Below are 22,028 nucleotides of genomic sequence, written 5' to 3' on the forward strand. Positions count from 1 at the left end.
GGAGGAAGCACTGTGCCCCAGGTGTTAAGTGTGCCCAGCTGTGCCTACAGGGTTTTCGGAGCAGCCCTGTCTTGTGGCCCAAACACTTTGGATTCCAGCTGTGGCTAGACAGCCGCCCCCCCCCCCCCCCGCCCCCAGCATCCACCTCTACTGAAGGGATGTGGCTGTTGATAGCAAAGGAAGACAAATCCAGAAACTTCACTATGATGCTGCATGCAGGGCCTGCAGAATCTCAGGAACATAAAATGACAAGAGAATTGGGCAAGAGACAGAAATTTAATCGAATAAAAATTCCAGGCTTTGACAGGGATGGGAAGACACAAAGCAGTAATTCCAATTCATTAACATCAGGTAAGTGCAGGGGGGGAGGGGGCATCTTTCTACCCAGACCTACTGCCAAAAGATGAGAAACTTGTTTTTCTTTTCTTTCTTTCCTTAAAAAAAAAAATCTATGTGCAAGTTGGGTGCTGGTGGATTACACCTGTAATCTTGGTTACTGAGGAGGCTGATATCTGAGGATCATGCTTCCAAGCCAGCTCAGGCAGGAAAGTCTGTGAGACTCATATCTCCAATTAACCACCAAAAAAAAGCCAGAAGTGGAGCTGTGGCTCAAGTGGTAGAGTGCTAGCCTTGAGGAAAAAGGTTCAGGGACAGTGGTTAGGCCCCGAGTTCAAGCCCCAGGACCAGCAAATAAAAAAAAATCTATGTTCAGTGTCTCTGTCACAACTTTGGCAAAGCTTACAACCACTGCTCAAGGACTTTCTCATGGCAGAGGATGCTGACATGAATCCACTTTGAATTTGTTTATTCTGAAATTTCTGTTTCAACTTACTCTCATCTGCACAGGACAGATACTGAGTTGGGTGATGAGATAAGCAACGATTCACGCACTAGTCACAAGTCAGGTTGAGGGGTAGTCTCCCCTGGGACAAATGAGGTGGGGGTGGGGGACCTAGGAACTAAAACCTTTCCCGATGGCCCCCACTCCCAGTTTATCAAGACTGGCAGTAGGTTAGGGGTGGTGTAGGGGCTGTCTATAATCTATTCTGGCAATGCTTTTTTTTTTTTTTTGGCCAGTCCTGGGGCTTGGACTCAGGGCCTGAGCACTGTCCCTGGCTTCTTTTTGCTCAAGGCTAGCACTCTGCCACTTGAGCCACAGCGCCACTTCTGGCCATTTTCTGTATATGTGGTGCTGGGGAATCGAACCCAGGGCCTCATGTATATGAGGCAGGCACTCTTGCCACTAGGCCATATCCCCAGCCCCTGGCAATGCTTTTCTGACACTGGGAGTACTTAGTCAAGGTAGAGAGCACTTGGGCATCAGGGGGATGACATGGTCAATACCATTCTGAGATTCCTGCTGAGTGCCCTCCCCTGCCAAGAGCCCACAGAACCTCTCTGCCACAGGTGAGAGGGTGCCCTCCCCTGCCGAGGGCTCACAGACTGCCTCTGGGAGGATCCTTTTACACCAACCTCCAGGCTCCTAGTGACACACAATTGTCCCCTTCCTAGAGGCAAGCCTGCAGCATCCACTCAGTGATTGAGATGGCTGGCTCAGTCTACAGTCAAGAAGCCTAATGAAGTCTGTCACCTGCTGGGAGCCTTGTCATGACTTGAGTTTGCTCTTGCTCACTCCCTAAAGAACAGCTAAGTGCAGGACTGCCTCCCTAAGAAGGTCCGTCCATCACAACACATTTAGGGAGAAAAATTATCTCCATACATTCGTCCCTATCCTTAGGCGCATACACAGAAGAGTCTAGATCTATCTACGTTTACTTTTGTCCATGAAAACTTTTCTTACCACCACATTATCCTGCTGGCTCATATCCAGCCTCATTGTTTTAGGCAGCAGACACTACCTAAAGTTAGAGCAGTGGAGAAACTAGATCACTTGGCTTCAAGTGAGGGTTGCTTAATTATGTTGCTTGTCCTATAGCACACACATATATAAAGAATAAGACACAAGGTGTGTGAAGAGCTTTTATGCTCTTGACCTTTGTTGAAAGAAGGGGTTTTTCAGTCCAGTGGCTACTAGCAAGTTCTACACACAACTCTGGAAACTGGCAGTATGTAGTCTCAAGTTGAAATGGAAACTCACCCCCATGTGTTCATCGGGGCTGAGGATGAAGACTGAGAGGGGCCTGGGAAAGGAGGCCACTATTAGCTCTATAGGAATGTGCAGTTACAATACAGACTAGCTCAAGCTTTTTGTTTTCTAAAATGAATTTGGCCTAAGGTAGAGACCTAACAGTAAAACAAAACAATACTACTAAAAAACACAGAGTACTTAACACATTATGGAACTCAAGTTTAAGATGAGAATTGTCCCAGAGTCTGTGGAGTTAAATTAGGATCAAGATGATTGGCTTTAACCAAGAAGATGTTCTTCCCAGAGAGATTCAATCTGCTGCCTGGGTTTCCAAAGTCTTCATTTGGAAAAGAACATTGTATCTAGATATTTTTTTCCTTTGATCTCTTTAGGCATTTAAGAGAACTGTTTGATACTTTGTGGAATTAAAAAGCTACGCATAATGCATAAGTCATTCTGAAACATGTGTACCTATTTTTCTTTATGATAAAGCTTATTTTCAAGAACTGAGATCCTGCATTCAAACACATGCCATCATTAACTGTGGTGAGGCGTCAGAAAACATATGGCAAGATTAGTTTAAGCAGGATCATTCCTAAAGAGTGTGAGGAAGGAATCAAGATGTTTCTACTTGATGAAAAAAGCAGAACAGGTCTGTATACTGCAGAAGTCTTGTGACATCAACACATCAGGAGTTCAGATTTTGGCTTGCATAACATCAGCAAAGAGGCCCAAAGGTGATCCTTGTCCTTGTTAAAGGTCCTTCTATGACTCCACCCACTGCAGCATGGCCACACCCACTGTGGCCATGACCACACCCACCACAATCATGGACCCACCGTGTCCATGACCACACCCACTGCAGTCATGGGTACACCCACCGCAGCCATGGCCACACCCACTGTGGCCACGACCACACCCACTGTAGTCATGGATACACCCACCGCAGCCACGGCCGAACCCACTGTGGCCACGACCACACCCACTGCAGTCATGGATACACCCACCGCAGCCATGGCCACACCCACTGTGGCCACGACCACACCCACTGCCTCCTCCTCCAAGGTTGCCGAGCTTGGTGGAGACGAAGCTTCAGAAAGTCAATTCGCTCTTGTAGAAAGGCTGCTATTTTACATCTGGTTTTCTAGAACTGACTTCTGGCTCTCCATCCTTGGCTTTTCCCTTCTACTTGTTAGTTTTTGTTTGTTGTTCATTTGCTTGTTGCTTCTTGTCTTGACAGCAGACTCATACAAAGTCAAAAACCACAACAATGTCGCCTTGGGAGACAGGAAAGACGAAGACAGAGCGGGCCCCAGGACACACGTCCGGGCCTGGCTACCCAGGAGCGGCGGGGCCGCGGCTGCACGGGACACTGGCTAGACGCTGACACTGGACAGGTGCGGAAGGAACACAGCGGAGTCCTGGTGCGGCTGGGCCACCCTCACGGCGTCGGAGGCGGCTTCGGCGATGGGCTTGAACTCTCGCTGTCCAAGCTGGCGCCTCGGCCCTGCCACTGAGGAGAGGAGGAAACCCAGTTGCCGATGGCCAAAGGGCATGAATGCTCCCACTCCAAAACTCCGCCCTGGCCTGGAGGACTCCACTCAACACCTGCTGCAGAGGTAAGCTCAGCTTTCTTTACAACATGGTGTTGTGCACACATGCATGCGTGAATGTGTGTATGTACGTGTGTACAGGTGCACGTGTAAATGAGGTGCTGTCACTCCACCATTTCTGTGTGCTTCCACCATTTTTCTCGCTACAGATGACATTAGTGGCAGTCTGCAGTGTGGCCTTACTGCCCATGAACCCCCTCATGAATTATTTGCAGCTTGCCTAGGAGCTGTTAGTATAGCAAAGAACTCCAATGGATAGTGCTTTGGTTCAGCTCTCTTCTTCAGTCTTAATATATCCTCCAGGCCTTTGCACCCAGCTTGCAGGGTGAGGGGTGAGGCGAGGTGGCCCCTTCCCCTCCTTCCTCCCCAGCTTTCTCCTCGTAGACCCACTTGCCCCCGTGGGCCTCTAACCCACTGTGGAAGTGTGCATGGTGATGGGTGATGGAGGGAGCCTGGAGTCCTTCCTCCCTCCCTGAAATGGAAAAGCCAGGCCTGGCCCTGCCTTGTCTCCAGGGCAAGGATCTCCTCCCAGGAATATCCTCAAGCTGTCTAGGGGCGGCCTAAGTTCACAGAATTTGTGTCTCACCCTTGTCTTCACACCATAGGCCTTTCATCTCCACCCTGAGGAATGGCGGGCTGAGAAGCTACAGCCTGTGTTTGGATGGAGGAAGCTGGCCTGCATCTCACAGCCATTTTTAGACAGAGCTAAGCTATCTAAGGATAAAGCCTCTGTCACCCAGCATTGCCTCCACAATAAAGGGAAAATCTACAGAGCAAAGGAGACACCAGGCGGGCTGGAGAAAGCAGCATGCAGTCCTGTACTCAGCTCCTGCCGTCCCCCTCAGGCACCTTCACACTTCCTGAGCAAGCCAGCCTGAAGGCTCACACAGCTAACCAAAGCCTCCACAGTCAGGCAGGGTTGATTGCCATTCCATGACCTAGACATGACCAGTTCCACTAGGTCAGAACTGGAGGTGGGCAGGAGCTGGTGGCTCACACCTGTCATCCTAACTACTCAGGAGGCTGAGATCTGAGGACCGAGGTTCAAAGCCAGGACAGGCAGGAATGTCTATGAGATTCTTATCTCCAATGAACCAGCAAAAATCCAGAAGTGGAAGTGCGGCTCCAGCGTGTGAAGTACCATCCTTGAGTGAAAAAGCTAAGGGATCATGCCCAGACCCTGAGTTCAAGCCCCAGTACTGGCCAAAAAAGTAGAGGTGGGCTTGTGGGGGCTTGGCCAGTTTTTGTTTCTTACGAGTAAGAAAATAAAGAAACAAGTTGAGACAGTGAGTGAGGAGCAGAGCCAGGACACAAAGCCAGAAATCCTGGTTTCCTGGCTCCTTCCACTCCATCCTGCCCCTGCGCAGGCCCACCGCTGCCTGGAGGGAGGAGATAGGAAACGCAAGAAATGACCTGACACCAGGTACTTACTCCTAACTCCGGTGCAGTCCCTCTGCTTGCAGCATCCATGTGAATGAAATCACAACCGAGGGGTCCCCTGGTAAGATATTGTAAATCAATAAACGCCTGGTTCCTGAGCCCCCTGTGACTTCTGACTCAGGTTTTGCTTACCCAGAAGGTGACATAAGACTGTGAGGAATGCTTTCGAGAGTACACCCTTCTGTACCGAGCTTGGTGACCACTTTTGGTGGTCAGGGAAAGGAACCTGGTCATCGCTAGCTTCTCCCTGGGTAAGAAGCCACTTAGCTGGATCAATAGTCCAGGCCAGAGCAGGAAACACAGAATGCTACCAAATGCTACACAGAGTACCTGTTCTATACTCCTCCCAGTGTAGTCACACAGAGCATAACGGTTTATCTGGAACGAATGGAGAAAGAACATGGACTGTTGGCTAAGGCCTCAATTTTTCCTCTGATGATTCACCAATGGAGGAGATTGGTACATGGACAATGGAGAGATGGATAATTCTGGAATGCATAGCAAGGTGGCTTTGGAAGAGCAGAGCCTCTGTCCCCAGCCAGCAGGAGGGTTGTTGTTCCCAGGCAGCTGTGTCACACAAGAAGGTCTTTGATTGAGATGTAAAATCTATGGAACGCCAGGGGCCACAGGGCAGGCCTGTCATCCTAGCATGCTAGGAGGCTGAGATTGAGGATCATGGTTCAAAGCCAGCCAGGGCAGGAAAGTTCATGAGACTCTTATCTCCCATTAACCAGAAAATAGTCAGAAGTAGAGCTATGGCTCATGTGGAGAGCATCAGCTTTGAGCAAAAAAGCCAAGCAAGAGTGCAAGATCCTGAGCTCAAGCACCATACTGATACACACACATAAAAATCTACAGCAGGGCTGGGGATATGGTCTAGTGGCAAGAGCGCTTGCCTCATATACTTGAAGCCCTGGGTTCGATTCCCCAGCACCACATATACAGAAAATGGCCAGAAGTGGCGCTGTGGCTCAAGTGGCAGAGTGCTAGCCTTGAGCAAAAAGAAGCCAGGGACAGTGCTCAGGCCCTGAATCCAAGGCCCAGGACTGGCAAAAAAAAAAAAAAAAAAAATCTACAGCAGATGATCTCTTTGCAATAAAGTACCTTGGATTAGGACACTGGTCAGCCAGGCTGTGTGTGTGATGAGGACATAGCATGTGGGGGGAAAGGGATGGGCGCACAGCTGAGCAAGGGTGCTTGATGTGGCTTAATGAATTTTTATTCATGAGAGATCCCAGCAGGGAAAAACACCCTTTCAGTTAATTTGTTTCCCTCAACCTTATTTTAAACCCCTAACAGGCAAGCCAGTCTGATGCCCTCTGTTCTTATTAATAAAAAGAGAGATGATCACAGCACTTGAAACTCACCTAAGAAAGGTACAAGACAAATACAGAGCTCTTTACATATATATAGGTCATTTCTCTTCCTGGCACTGGAGAACATTTCTTTATGGAGGATGCAGATGGGAGGGAGATTCAACTTTCAAGAGCAAAGCTCTCAGCATCCAGAACTGAGCTGTGAGGATGGTTGTGAGGATGGAGGCTCAGCACAATGTGCCACATGAACACAGGAATGTTATTTCATATCAGCTTGCTGAGTTTTTAGCTCTGTGTGTGTGTGTGTGTGTGTGTGTGTGTGTGTATGTGTGTGTGTGTGTGTACTGGGGCTTGAACTCAGGGCCTTGCACTCTCACTTGGCTTTTTTTTGCCCCTGGCTGGCACTCTACCACTTGAGCCATAGCTCCACTTGCAGCTTTTTGCTGGTCAATGGGAGCTAAGTCTCAGGAACTTCCTGCCCAGGCTGGCTTTGAATTGTGGTCCTCACATCTCAGCCTCCTGCATAGCTAGAATTAGAGTTGTGAGCCACCAGCACACACCTAGATGTATAAATGTATTTTTACAAAAGCATCAGTGAAGACTCCACATCAGTACATACAGCTGAAATCCTCAGTCGCCAAGACGAATGTCCATTTTCAGCTTCTTTATACAGAGAAATGATCAGCCGAGCAGGGAGTGGGAGGGAAGTAGGGGAGGGGAGGGGGGGAGAGGGCAGTCTTGTGCGCACTCAATTGCTCACTGTCTCGCTCACTCAAGTGCCAGGTCAAGAAAAAAAGTAAAGCCAAAGGATATGAATCAATTAAATCTCTTTCTATTTTCCATAGACTGTTAATGCTACTGCCCCACCAAATATTCACTTTCAAGGGCTTGATTCTATTTTATCTTTCTTTCTCTTTGTCTGGACTAGTGAGTCCAGAGTTCTCAAAGAAACAGATTTGGAATCAATTACTTGGCTTAATTAGATTGCATTTATCAAGATCCTGGAACCCCATCCTGGCACTTCTATAGTACACCGCACTGCCTTCCTTCTGCCACTCTGCCACCCACGTCCTTTGCCAAGGCCAGGCAGGGCAACAAGGGTATGTGATTGCATGCTCGAGGAAGGCAGGCTGGACCTTGTCCTTGAGGGTCAGCATTTCGGAGAATGCAGAGGCAGGAGGGACCTACCCCTCAACAATCCAGAATCAAGGCCCTGGGCAGGCAGTGCACTATTTGGGGCTCTCACAGCCCCCTGTGCCCACTGTGAAGCCACCCTAAATCGATGTTCTTCAGTGTATCCACAGGATTGAAGAAGGCTCATTGCAGCTGGCCCAGGGCTGCAGGTTGGGCTTGTGGGAGCCCACAGCTCTTCCCAGTGGCCTCACCTGCAGCTGGGGTGCGGTGGGGTGGGACTCACGCCAGTGAGATGGGTGTGGCACCCGGGCATGAGAAGGGGCCCTGTGGGTCCTTGGCTGGGCAGACATTTTCTGCCTCATCTTTTAAAGGTGCCACATTTCCACCAAAAGCTTTCTTTTTGCCAGGTGCCAGTGGCTTGCACCTTAATCCTAGCTACTCAGGAGGCTGAGATCTGAGGATCGCAGTTCCAAGCCAGACCAGATAGGAAAGTCCACGAAACTCTTATCTCTACTGCAACTACCAAAAAAAGAGAAGTGATGCTGTGGCTCAAGTGGTAGAGCACCAGGCTTGAGCAAAAGGAAGCTCAGAGATAGCACCCAAACCTTGTATTAAAACCCACAGACCCGGGGCTGGGGATATGGCCTAGTGGCAAGAGTGCCTGCCTCATATATATGAGGCCCTGGGTTCGATTCCCCAGCACCACATATACAGAAAATGGCCAGAAGTGGCACTGTGGCTCAAGTGGCAGAGTGCTGGCCTTGAGCAAAAAGAAGCCAGGGACAGTGCTCAGGCCCAGAGTCCAAGCTCAGGACTGGCCAAAAAAAACCAAACAAAAACCCACAGACCCAGCACCAAAAAAAAGGGGGGGGGGGAAGAAAGAAAAGAAAAGAAAGACAGAAGTGGTTTTTTTTGGTGAGGTGTTTTTTTTGTGCGGTTTTTTTTTTGTTTTTTGTTTTGTTTTGTTTTTTGTCAGTGTTGGGGCTTGAACTCAGGGTCTGAGCACTGTCCCTGGCTTGGCTTCATTTTACTGAAGGCTAGCACTCTGCCACTTGAGTCACAGTGCCACTTCTGGCTTTTTCTGCTTATGTAGTGCTGAGGAATTGAACCCAAGGCTTCATGTATGCAAGGCAAGTACTCTACCACTAGGCCATATTCCTAGCCCGGTGTTTTCTTTATCTCACCTGTACTCTCACTCATTTCTATCCCACCTACTAGGAGAAACCATTTACTGAATAACTGATTATGCACTGTATTAAGCTGGTTGCTGAACCCAGGGCTTTATGCATGCTAGGCAAGCACTCTACTGCTAAGCCACATTCCCAGCCCAAATCTTTCTTTTTGTATTAGATTTTCTGCACTTTACACAGTTCTGTAGAGCATCTAGCTTTTCATGTAGATGGGGCTGTGATATTGAAGCTGAGGTTCAGTCTGTTCTGACCACCTATTCCTCAATCACTTTGAGAAAAGCAGGCCAGGAGATCACCAAGGAAATAGGTCATATGATCTAAATTTGTCAGATGCAAGCTTTGACAGCAGTCAAGGGGACATTTTCTTTTTCTTTCTTTCTTCGTGTGTGTGTGTGTGTGTGTGTCTGTGCGTGTGCACGCGCATGTTCATGTGTGCCAATACTGGGGCTTGAATTCAGGGTCTGAGTGCTGTCCCTTAGCCTTTTTGCTCAAGTCTGGCACTCTATAATTTGAACTCCACTTCTGGCTTTTTGCTAAATAATTGAAGATGAACATCTCACAAACTTTCCTGTCCTAGCTTTGACCTGCGATCTTCATATCTCAGCCTCCTGAATAGCTAGGATCACAGGAGTGAGCCCCCAGTGCCTGGCTAAAGGGATGTTTTCTTTAGAGATGAGTGAGAAGCCGTGGGCTCCAGAGGAAGGGCCAAAAATGGAGATGCAGCCCACTGACCTCTGTCAGCCCAGCCCGGGGCTCTGCTAGATGACTCTCATGAGAGGCGGTGAAACCTCTAGTAAGAGATCTGCTCTCTGGCCATCCACCTGCCATCCATCCACAGAGGAAATGCCACACTTGGCCTGCCTGGGGCCTTGGGGACTCAGTGCTCTGACAATGGGCACGGAGTCCTAGCCAGGTTCTGATCTCACTATCCTCTGGGGTTCCTCCTAATAGACTAACATAACTCAGAAGCTCCAAAGAGGCTTTTCAGGCTTGGCACAGTGGCTGCTGGGAAGGCTTTTTCAAAGTTTTCATTTTCCATTAAGAACTCAGAGTTGGCTAGGCACAGTTGGCTCACACCTATAATCCCAGCTACTCAGGAGGCTGAGATCTGAGGATCAGGCAGGAAAGTCTGTGAGACTCTTCTCTTCAATTAATCAACAAAAAGCTGGAAGTGGAGGTGTGGCTCAAGTGGTAGAGCACTAGCCATGAGTGATAAAGCTCAGGGACAGCGCCTAGGTCCTGAGTTCAAGCTCCAGTACCAATACAGACAGGCAGAATACAAGAAAACCTCCAGCATTGCTTTTGAAACATCCAACATCAAGGGCTCTGTCAGGCAGCCTCTATCTCAGTGCCCATTACACCCGAGAAGCATGTGGCCCCTGCACCCTCACCGGTGACTTGGCGGGGGTGGGGGTTCGCTCCACAGGTGACTGGCCCTTCTCAGCTCTGGCTGTCTGCAGCTGGGGGGCTCTCCACAGGTGACTGGCCTTTCTCAGCCCCAGCCTCCAGGCAGTAAATGTGCCGGGGCACGGCAGCCTCACCCACCTCTTTGAAGGATTTCTTTACCTCCACCAAGGAGTGCCAGTGTGCGATGGGCTTGCGAGGGTAGGCCAGCATCTCGTTCCAGTGGTCCCTGCCCAGGCCTTCGGCACTGGTCCCCACTCGGCATACTCCGATGATCTCATTGTGGCCCACTCTGAGGAAGAGACAGAGAACCCCCCCCCCATTGGCCACCCAACTGGCTCTCTGGAAGGGAGAATGGAGAGCTCTAAAGGGCAACACTGGGCCAGGCCCTGAGCAGCCAGAGTCTATGAGGCTTTGCTCAGCCTCTGTCATACACAGGGAAATAAGCAGGGGCTACAGACGTGCCTGGAACCTCAGGAAACAGTGGCAGGTAGCCCGATGGGGCAGAGGCCTCTTAGGACTTCACAACCAGAGACAGCAGCACTGGGAGAGAATCAGCTATGTTGAGCACTTCTTCTCCTTCAGCAATGAGGCTGAGATTTATTCACTCCCACAGGAGCATCCATCATCACTCAAGTATGCTAGTCCAATATCAATCAGGCCTGAACTTGTGTTCAAAACCCAGGATGGGAATGGGGCACTGGTGGTGCACCTGTAATCCTAGCTACTTGGGAGGCTGAGATCTGAGGACCCAGGTGCTAAGTCAGCCCGCGAAGATGAATTGAGGAACTATTATACCTAATTAACGAGCAAAAAGCCAGAAGTGGCCAGATGCCAGTGGCTCACACCTGTAACCTAGCTACTCAGGAGGCTGAGATCTGAGGATCACAATTTGAAGCCAGCCCAAGCAGGAAACTCCATGAGACTCTTGTCTCCAATAAACTACTTTAAAAAGCTGGAAGTGGCTCTATGGATCAAGTGGTAGAGTGTTTGCCTTGAGCAAAAGAAGCTCAGGGACAGCTCCCAGGCCCAGAGTTCAAGCTCCAGGACTGGAGAAAAAAAAAAGCCAGAAATGGAGCTGTGGTTCAAGTGGTAGAGTGACAGCCTGGAGCAGAAAAAGCCAAGCAAGAGAGCAAGGCCTTGAGTTCAAGCCCTAGTACTGACCCCTCAAAAAGAAAGAAAAATCTGGGATCGAGGCCCTCGTGCAGATTTCTATCTCCTTCAGTCAAGGAACAGCTGGAGAGAAGGACTCACAAGGGCACAGGCGCTGGACAGTGTTTCTGAGGTGGCCTTGATGGGGAGTAGAATCAGAAAGTAAGAAGAAATGCACTCCAGAAAAGGAATCAGCTGGGAGGATGCGCTGGGCCCTGTTGTGGAAGGTCTTTAGAGTCCAGGGGAAAGATATGGACAACAACAGGAGCTTCAGAAGGGTAGATCCAGAGAAAGTGTTCAGGAAAATGTGTTTTTTGTCTATTGGCTGAGTTGGGGCAGAATCCGCCAGAGTCTATACAGCTGCTGAAGCGGAGAGGATATAGTCATATTGTCACTGTCGTTGGGTCTCATGCTCTCACTTGGCTTTTATGCCTAAGGCTGGACTTCTACCACTTGAACCACAGCTTTTTGAACCTCAGCTTTTTGTTGGTTAATGAGAGATAAGTGTCTCACAGACTTTCCTGTTCAGGCTGGCTTTGAATGGTCATTCTCAGATCTTAGCCTCCTGAGTAGCTGGGATTTCAGGTGTGAGCCACAGGTGCCCAGCTCGCTAGAGAGGCATTTTAAAGGACAGGTGATGGGACATGGTACCACCTGGAAGAACAGGGAAGTGATGGGTGGAAACAGACTGCTGGGAGGGAAGCTGGAGTCCTTTGCTAGGGGAGCCTGTGTTCTCCCTCAAGTTCCTGTATCCTTGGGTGGGCCAAGCCTGCATCCTGAACCCTAGGTCCTAGGCCAAGAAGCTTGTGCTGCCCCCCTCCCCCAAGAGGCAGGACCTGTGTCCCTGGACTGTACCTACCTGTCATAGTCCATGACCGAGATGAGCAGGCTGACTTGATCCATACTTTCTGGAGGAATGTCGAAGATGACCGCCTCATTGTAGACCGGGTTGAGAGTGTTCTTCTTAATGGTGGTTTTCTTCTTCTTCAGCCTCCGGCCGTCACACAACAAAGACACCTTGACATAGGGATCTGTGCGATGGGGACAGTGCAGAGGAAAGAGGGTGTGGGGGTGAAGTACCGAAGCCACCTGAAGTTACCTGTGAGGCACCCCTGTCCCTAAGGGGGCTCCAGCATCTTTAGAATTCTTCCCTGAGGTAAACATAGAGAAGCTAGCCCCAATCAGACAAGCACTGCCTAAACCTCAGTCCCGTAGCACCTGGCTGGCTCAGAAGGAATGGAAACTAATGACACCATTCCCTTTTTGGCTTCTCCTTTTTAATCCTCCTCCTCCTCCTCCTCCTCCTCCTCCTCCTCCTCCTCCTCCTCCTCCTCCTCCTCCTCCTCTTCCTCCTCTTCCTCCTCTTCCTCCTCCTCCTCCTTCACCTCCACCTCCTCTTTCTCCTCTTTTTCCTTCCCCTTTTTCTTCTTCTTGCCTGGGTCCTGTCCCTCAGCTCAAGGTGGGTGCTCTACCACTTGAACCACACCTCCACTTCTGTCTTTTGCTGGTAAGATGGAGATAAGAATCTCACGCATGTTGCTCCCTGGGCTTGATTTCACATGGTGGTCCTCAGCTCTCAGCCTCCAGAGTAGCTAGGATGACAGGTGATCCAGGATTTCTGTCATCCGTTAGGAGACAGTTTTCCCTGGAGGTTTTCACAGCCTTGCTAAGCATAGGATCAAGGAGGGGAAAAGCGGCCTCCATGATGCTCAAGAAGCAACCATGAGTCACATCCTCCAGCTGACGTCATGATTTGGGTCCCAGTATCTCAATGCTCTCATTTGCATTTGTCAGCAAGAAGCCATTTCCAGGCCACTTCTGAGCAGTGGAGTGGAGGAACTGTGGTCAGAAGAGTGAGCTAGGCCACCCCGGGAGAGCAAGGCTGACCCAGGAGAGGAGGCTTCCCGCTAGAGGCTGGCTGGCTGGCAGTCCTTCCTCAGTGGAACCTTGGACTCTCGCTGTGCTGCCAGCAGCTGTCTTGGTATTTGAAAAATCCTTGCGCGCTTGTCTCTTCGTCCTATTTTTCTGAATAGGGATTTCGTGTCGTCTTTCTACCCTGAAATTTTCCACTCACCCAGACGAAGTGACGCCTATTGTATCGCATGGCACAGGTGTTTTGGTCACCATCATAATTAGTATTTATGCTGCCCAGCTCAAGAAGTGAAAGAACGGCTGGCAGGTAATAATAGCTTTCAGTCACCAAGGGGCTGAGGCACCTTGTTCCAGCTGTGTGCACGGAGCAGTGTAAGATAAGTCCAACACCCTCCCACCCTGCAATTGCTAGGGTATAGTTCCTGTGCACAGAGCCCCCACTAGCCTCCTGCTCCCTAGCACACATGTTCCACATAAACTAGAGGAATCTCAGCCCTGGCCCCAAGCCCAAGCTGTGAAGCCATTCCCACAGGTAACTAGATGGGAACATGTCCACAGGTAGCTAGACAAACTCCATGCTTCGGTTTATGGAGGAACTGGGGGACCAGGGGAATTTAACCAACCTGCTCTTGGTGTCTTCCCCTTTTCCAGAGGCCTTTTGGATTTTCAGTGGACTTTTTGGTGTGTGCCAGTACTGGTTACCCATCCTTGAACTTTTTTGCTAAAGGCTGGGGCTCTACTGCTTTAGCCACAGCTCCACTTTTGGCTTTTTGGTGGTTAAGTGGAGCTAAGAGTCTCATAACCCTGCTCGGCTGGCTTCAAACCCTGATCCTCAGAGCTCAGCCTCCTGAGGCTGGGATGACAGGCACAGCCACTGGTGCCTGGCCCAGAATGACCTCTTTGTGGCATCTATGATCATACTTAAGAGCCTCTCAGAAAACAAATAATAAATACAAAGGAACTAGGGGGCAAGTTCCATCATTTCCATCCGCTGAGTTCAAGGAATCTCCCGAGTGGTTTGACACTGGACATGAAAATCAGAGAAGGGCCTCCTGGAGGACACAAATAAGGACCTTTCCCATGTTCTCCATCCTCACAGTCAGACTGTCCCCTGCAGCTTTGTGAGAAGTGTGTGTGCATATGTGCGTGTGTGCCTGTGTGTATGCGTGTGCACATGCGTGTATGCAGTCCTACCCTGACATCATGGCCGGCATGCGGGCCTCTGCAGTGGCTCTCCACACCTGCCTCCTGTTCAGCGGGTTTGTGGCCCGAGCCTGAGTGGATGGCAGACATTTATTGGAGCAATGCCATGCGACCCTTCTGGGAGTCCGGGCCAATCCAAAAATGGAGAAGGCTTCCCTGAGGTGTGTGTCTCCTATGTTTCTCCCTGTTTCTCTCCTTCCTCTGCAGGAAAACTGGGAACTGAGGGTCCCCTCCCCTCTCTCCCTCCCTTGCTTTCCTTTTTCCTCCCTCCCCTCTCCTCTCTGCTCTACCAGTGAGTGCTTATGATGTCATGGAACAAAGCTTAGCATCTCCCTGGATTTGCTCATTTATCCCGAGTACAGTCAACGCAGGTGCTAGCGTACCTATTTCTCAGATCAAGAAACTGCTGTGGCTTGGACAGAGGATGTCTCAAAGGCTGTGTGTGAAGGTTTGATCCCGGCCTGGACACTACTGGGTGGTGGTGAAACCTTTCAGAGGTGTGGACTACGGAAGGAAGTGAAGTCATGGGGTTGGGTCCGGCTACTGGGACCTCAGCCCTGGTTTTCCTCCCCTAGCTTCCTGCTCTGAAGTCAAGTTGCCTCAGGTGCTCCAGCCGCGGCCCACAGCACCAGGACCAGGTGTTGGCGGGCTAAGAACCCTGGCACAGCAAGCTGAAGTGCGCCTCTCTCTCTCAACAGTCACCGCAGGCACAGTCTGCAATGGCTGCAGAGCGCCAGTGCGGAAAGCTTGGTCTTTATGAGGGAGCAAGAGGCAGAAGTGGAACCTGGATGGAGGTAGTTTGCTGCTAGGCTGGTGTTCTCACTTCAAAAATACTGGCTATCATTGCCCTTTGTCCTGAACACTCCCAAATCCTACTGTCTGGACTCAGGAAGGCAGCATGGAGGCCCACGGGGACAGGGGAGAGGCTCGTGGCACCCACAGGGACAGGGGAGAGGTTTGTGGAGGCCACGGGGGGGGGGGAGGCTCATGGCAGCCCACAGCGGTAGGAAAGTACCTGAATACCCTGTGATGTCCATGGCCTTGAGGTTGCGGCATTTGATCACGGTGAGGGTGAGCCTGCCAGCTGTGGGCAGGTAGCAGAGGGAGAACATGATCTCACCCAAGTCCACGCTTTCCTGCAAGGAAGCAGACAGGAGGGCAGTGAGAGCCGCAGGCTAGGCCTCACCCTCTCTGGGGCCCAGGAGGAGCCTTGTGGAGCCATGGCAGCATTGTTTAAAATCCAAAGAAATGGACTGTGGGAGACATTAGGAATCAAAGGTCTCATCAGTAGAACATTTTCCCCTTCAATGTCCCTCATGCTTTGATCCGATTTGGGTCCTTTGCGTTCTGCTTTGGTCTGACTTGCCCTGTGTGCACTCCCTGGCCCAGTCCCTTGGCCCATTCCGGTTCTCCCCTAGCCCCTCACCAAGCCACCCCTCCCAGGTCTGTGGTCACAGTGGTCCTGGGCAGGACTCACGCTGCGGCCTGCAGGCGGCTCCTCTCCTAGCACACCTGTAGTTCCTTTCTGCTCTCAGCTTAGCCTCTGGGCTCAGGCGGTCAGGCGGTCGCAGGCCTCTGCCTCCACAGCCTCCTGCCTCTCCTGGCTCCACCTTCTCTACATGGGGAGGGGCACAACAGGATGCCAGCCATAAGCCTTCACCATCCCATGCCTGATGCCTAGCCATGGATCGATTTCGTCCCTCCTCCCTAACTGTGGTTGACTTTCAGAAACAAACTTCATGAGGGGCAGAGTCCACTGGCCAGGGGGCTCTACAGGTTTCTCAGAGGACAGGGGATCATCTTTTCCTACATTTCACCACCTTCCTTGAAAGATGGCAAACATATCCATCCTCTATACTAGATAGTATCCTGCCAGGCTACGCTCTCTCCTACCCCACAACTGAGGCAGGGGCGGAGGGTCCCCAAGATATAGAGGTGCCTGCTTTAGTGTTCCCAGAGCTAAGTTGGAGTAGGAGGTCAGGGTTTGGGGGTGCTCTGACTTCAAATGCCAGGCTCAATTCCCTCTCCCCAGAAGTTCCTGGTTCAAAATAGTCTTCTACGTGGTCTCTATATTAATTAATTAATTAATCCACTTATTCAGCTAACAAATTTTGTGGCGTACCTGCTATGTACTAAGTACATGATCTAGATGCTGGGCATAGGGGAGAAAAATCCCTTCATCTATAGAATTTACATTTTACAGGAGCCAAGGACAATATTAAAAAGGGAAATGAATATTAAAAAGGAAAAGGAAATGAAGTTAGTCAAAAATTCCAAGGAGAAAAATTTCAGGCAGAGACGGGAGATAGAAAATGACCTTGGAGAAAGTTGTAGCTGTTGAAGTTTTAGCTAGGGAAAGCTTTCCTGACTTCCAAGAAAGAGGAGTTGGGGGTGACACCAAGGTTGCGTCCCAGGAAGCCCATCTTCAACTGGAAATTTCTGGAATATTGGCCCAGCAGAGAATTAGCCAGAGCATGTGGCCCTCATGTGGTCCTCTAGGTGGCACTGGCTCCCATTCTTCCTACCCCAATGTTTCTTTTTGTCTACCTATAAAATGGCATCCTGTGGGACTTTGTCCAAGCACAGCCTGGGGGGGGGGGAGGAGGAAGGGAAGGAGAGGGGGAAGGGAGAAGGAGCTCCTGGCAGCTGTGGATGGCAAGAACTGGGGCCTTTGTTCCCCATATTTGCTCAGCCCCAGTGGTGCTGGGGCATGAACCTCAGGGTGCACCTTCAAGACCTATAAAAACATCCACACTTGCTTTGCACTTTCACACTGCCTGCTTGGCTGCACACCTGGACATTAGTCCTCCTATTTTTGCTTTTAACTATTGTGAAACACACATTATGAGGCCCAGTCTCTTCCACTGAGATGGAATCCCATGGACTTTTCTGACAAGGCTGATCTGGAACTGAGATCCCCCAGAACTCAGTCTCCCATGTTGTTGGTACAAAAAACACGTGCCACCGAACCAGCAATTGGCTAAGAGCTCACAAGCTTTTCTGTCACACTAGCCACAAACCATGATCCTCCCAGCCAGGGAGCTAGGATGACAAGCGTGAGCCAGGGACCGGACCTCCCTTTCTTTCCTTCAATCACTCCGAAAGTTTCTCCACCCGCTCCAAGTTCAGTAGCAGCTGGAGCATTGTATACATTCCTCTGCTGACGGCTTGGCTGATTTTTTTTCTCAGTGGTCCTTAGCACAAACCTCTGAAGTAGGCACCCTGATCCCCACTGAACCCCAGAAGAAGCGAATGATGCCTTGTGAAGTTCAGAACCAGCAAATGCCTCTCGGTTTGCTTTCTGGCTGCAGGCAGTGCCTCAGCTTACGCAGGGCAGACGAGCCCTGCCTCCCCTCCCCTCTGCCCACCTCTGCTCCACACGGCTGATGTGGATTTGGTGACTTTCCCCTTTCCATGCCTCCATGATCCTGTACTTGACTGCAGGCCCCAGGGTCTGTCTGCCCCGCCCCGTCCCTAACTTATTGTCCCCACAGTAAGCACCCCTGCCCCATCCTGTAGCACTTCTGGCCTGCACAGCTCACAAAAGTCACTAGGTTTTTTTCCTCACCTGCATCTTGCACTTAGTATGGCTTAGTGGCACAAGTGGGCATTGTTCTCCTGAGCACAGAGACAGAGAGGGCTGGTTTTGTTGTTGCTTTGTGCCAGTACTAGACCTTGAATTCAGGGCCTTGCTCTTTTACTTGGCTCTCTTACTCAAGGTTGGTGCTCTACCACTTAAGCCACACCTTTGCTTATGTGTTGTTTTTTTTGCCACAAATCTTCTCTGGCCATCTTCCTGAACAGACAACAGCAAGCAGTGTCCATCCAGGCTGAGCAAAAGGAGAGGCCACTGCTGGCCTCCTGGAAAATACATCTACCTCGGTCATTAAGTGGCCTATTGGCTTTTCTCCTCATCAGCAAAGGTGCATCCTCCACAGGAGTCGCTGGGGACCTAGAAGGATCCAGAAGCACTGGCGGAAAGTGCTGTTGAGTTACTCTGGCCAGCAGAAGCCAGTTTGGCCCCGTGGGTAAAGAAGTATCCAGAGAGCTGTGTGTGTCAGGACACAGCTTCTGAGGGCGGTTGCAAGGGTGGTAGATGGTGATCTGTGCCAAAAGCAAGGCTGGTGTGCCTGGAAGTGTTCAATACATAACTGTGAGTGACAGCAGGAAGGGGAAGCAGTGCTGGGGCAGGACACAGGGGCAGGACCCAGGCAGGAAGAAGGGGCAGGGACAGGATGCAGGGACAGGATGCAGGAACAGGATGCGAGGAGGAGACACAGGGGCAGGGACACAGGGGCAGGGACAGGATACAGGGACAGGATGCAGGGATGGGACACAGGGGCAGGGACAGGATGCAGGGAGACGACTCAGGGACGGGATGATGGAGGAAAGGAGAGGTGGCTTCTCTCCGCGTTGTCCTCAGCTTCCCCTCTGAACTTGCCCTTGCGCACAGGCTGCTTCCCACCTGCCTTGGGGCAGAGTCTGTGAGTCAGCTATCCCTGGGAGGCGAAGGCCCCTTCCTGATGGAGGTGGGTGGAGAGGGAGGGCTGCCAGGGGGTGGAAGGAGCAGGAGGAGAGCAGTTTGAGGGGAGTTCTGGGAGAGAAGTTCTGATTTGGTCAAGTCAGGGAGCCCTGGGTTCTGGTCCCTTGGAGATCAAGGTCCCGGGCCCAGGGTTCCACCCAGGCCTGCCCCTGGGTCTTGCTGGACAGCTAGGTGGGTGGGAGAGAAAATCAGGGATGAAACTCTGCCTTCATGTCTGGCCTCAGGTAGTCTTGGAGGTGTCAGACAACTGGGGCCTCCCTTAGGGAGAGGAGGCAGTGCTCCCCACAGAGGCTGCTGGGTCTTGTCAGAAGCTGGGGGTGGGGAGTGGGAGGGGGCACTCTGACCTTGTGAGGTGGCTCAGGAGCTCAAACAGGACAATTTTATTTTATGTGCTGTTGTGGAGCTTGAACTCAGGGCCTCAAGCTCTCCCTTGGCTTTTTGCCCAAGATGGTACTCTCCCACTTGAGTCACATTTCCCCTTCCAGCTTTTTGCTGGTTAACTGGAGATAAAGAGTCTTGTGAACTTTTCCACCCAGCTGGCTTGGAACTGCAGTCTTCAAATCTCAGGCCCCTAAATGGCTGGGATTACAGGCATAAGCTACTGGTGCTGGCTTGGGCTTTGACTTGCTTCCTTAGGTCTTGCATAGGGTGAGGACATGGCCGCCTCCCCCCTCCAGGCTTCTGAAGGTGCTGCTTCCTCCCATGGACCTTGAAGGACCACAGCGAGGCAATTCCCATCCCAGGTGACCAGTCAGCTCCAGCTCCCAAGCAGGGCCGCAGGAACTCAACTGAGGCCACGGGTCTGCTGCAGGAGTCAGCACACACATCCAGTGGGCCCTTCATGGGGCTTGGGGTTCAAATCCTTGCTGCTGCTCTGATTTACAGGCTGCCTCTTTCTTCCTCCCAGCTCTGGGCTCCAGAACACAGAACACTTTCAGCCCATGCCAGGCTCCAGGCTCTGGAGACAGAGGAGCAGGAAATGCTCCCAGAGGCCAGGTGCGGCTCAAGCCTCGTTTCCTGCTGCTTGGGTTGCAGCAAGTCTGAGCCTCTCAGGCTGGTGTCAGCTCAGCTGTGAACCCAGCCACGGGACCAGCAGCCCCATCTGATCAGGGGGACCTGAGGATGCAGGAGCGTTCCCTGCTGGGCCGGGCATGGAGCTGTGTCTAATGGTTGACAGGAGGGACTGGCATCCCTGGCAGGAGGTGCTGGTGGAGGGGGGTGGGAGGGCAGAGGGGGCCTGGGCCCCTTCCCTCTGCATGCCCAGGAATGATGCTGAGATGCCAAATTGCCTCTAATATTGTAACTCCTCCAAAAATTATAGGCTGCGTGTTCTGCCAGAGCCCGCTAATGGTGCCCGCCAGTGAGCCGATGATATTAATGGTTATTTCCTCTTTTCCAGACACCGGGTGCAGAGAGGCTGAGTGATGGGGTTGGGGGAGAGAGGGACCAGGAACTTGGGAGGTGCTGCCTGCCAGGTACCACAGCTGCCTGGGCACCACAGCCACCACTGGGGCTGCCTCACACAGAACTTTTCAGATCCCTCCCTCTTCTAAAGGGACCACCATGGGGCTTGAAGAGCCTGGGAAAGCCACTGGCTAGAGACAAGATGCGGCACCAGCTGCTGAGGAGAGGCCTGGAGGTCTGGTCACAATGGCCCCTTCTCCCAGGGCCTCCCTGGGAGGCCTGGCATGTCCTGGTCGCTTCCCAGACCCCTCTGCTTCCTCTGCCTCTTCCTGCTTCCTCCAGCCACGGCCTCTCCCACCACACCAGCCCCAGCCACACCATCCATGACTGCGGGGCATTTCTCAGGGAAGCAGCCCCAACCAGGAATAAAGCCTCCCCTTTCCTGGAAGATCCAGACTTTCTTCCCAAGCCTCGGAATGGGGGTCACAGATTTGCTGGATTGGGGTGGCTCCTCCGAACCTGCGATCAGATCACCCACAGGCACTGGACAGCTCCATTCCAGCCTTCTCCCCAGGTCCACCTCACGAGAGCCTCCTTCAGGACTTCCAGCCTGCCAGGAAGCAGATCCCTGGCAGTGGCACAGAGGCGTTAGAGCCCAAGCATCTCTCCTCAGTGTCAAATCAGGAAACTAAGGCTTTGACGGGAGTAGTAGTACATGCCTGTAATCATAGGCACTCTGGGGATGCTGGAGGACCGCAGTTCAAGGCTGGCCCAGGCAGAAATGAGCCAGAACTCACATTGACTGGTGTTTTGGTTTTTCCAGTGCTTGTGAAACCCTTCCCTAGAGTGTTTCAAGGTCAACTATTACAGTATTACACTACTTAGATATTTTAGAATCTATAGGAAATACAGCACGCCACAGGAAGAAAGGTGAGTTCAAATACCAGTACTACCAAAGGAAAACAAAGAAACCCAATGTAAGTGCTGATTCTTGTGGAATTGAGAAGAGCTAAGGTTCTACTGAACTTGAAGAGCTCTTAATAAACACACAGCTCTTATTCTGTCAGCTCCACGAGCCATAAGCTAACCAGAACCTAGGAGAGCCCAGCTTTACTGCCCCCAGCCCTGTGGTGGAGGTTGTTCTGAGGCCCGACTCTGAGCCCAGGCCTGCTCAGCCCCACTGTTGGAAGGCTGGGTCAGGTCTATCCCAGGACCCACAGGCCTGTGGGCCTTGTGGGCCACGGCTGCCACCCACAGGCCTGTGAACCATTCTCACTGGTGCTCCTGCTGTCTCTCCAGAGACAACCCTGAGTGCACAGGGTCGGGCTTGTTCTGACGGCCTTGTGGCAAACTCTGCAGCAGAGCTGTCAGATCAGGAAAGCGGTAAGAGGCTGGATGGCACCTTGCCAGCACTCAGAAGGCTGAGAACTGGACCCCATGAAGGCTGAAACCAAGGCGGCGGGTGGGGGGGGGGGGGGGTGGGCAGCAACAAGCAACATCTAAGTCCACAGCTACACAGTGTGAATATATTTCCTGCTTCTCTCCGCCCAAAGTCCGTTACCACTGTGCACGTAAACACTGTCTTATGCCGGGGGACCATAACAACAAGATGGATTAAACCCTTGTTTTCTAAACAAATAGCCTGCTTTGACCTATCATCACCTCCCC

General features: G+C 51.5%; 1 protein-coding gene across 1 annotated transcript in view; it reads right to left on the reverse strand.

Annotated features, from left to right (window-relative positions):
* Positions 1 to 5,174: 5,174 nt before the first annotated feature.
* The window catches only part of Syt6 (synaptotagmin 6), a 39,045-nt gene continuing 22,191 nt past the window's right edge, over positions 5,175 to 22,028 (reverse strand). Inside the window, exons 4-7 of the mRNA XM_048349969.1 lie at positions 15,429 to 15,549; positions 12,198 to 12,369; positions 10,328 to 10,478; positions 5,175 to 5,200 (exon numbers count right to left, since the gene is read on the reverse strand). Coding sequence (XP_048205926.1) covers positions 5,183 to 5,200; positions 10,328 to 10,478; positions 12,198 to 12,369; positions 15,429 to 15,549 — 462 coding nt within the window. The 3' untranslated portion in view covers positions 5,175 to 5,182. The remainder of the gene's footprint in view (positions 5,201 to 10,327; positions 10,479 to 12,197; positions 12,370 to 15,428; positions 15,550 to 22,028) is intronic.

This window comes from Perognathus longimembris, chromosome 7, assembly GCF_023159225.1.
Source record: "Perognathus longimembris pacificus isolate PPM17 chromosome 7, ASM2315922v1, whole genome shotgun sequence".
Taxonomy (NCBI): domain Eukaryota; kingdom Metazoa; phylum Chordata; class Mammalia; order Rodentia; family Heteromyidae; genus Perognathus; species Perognathus longimembris.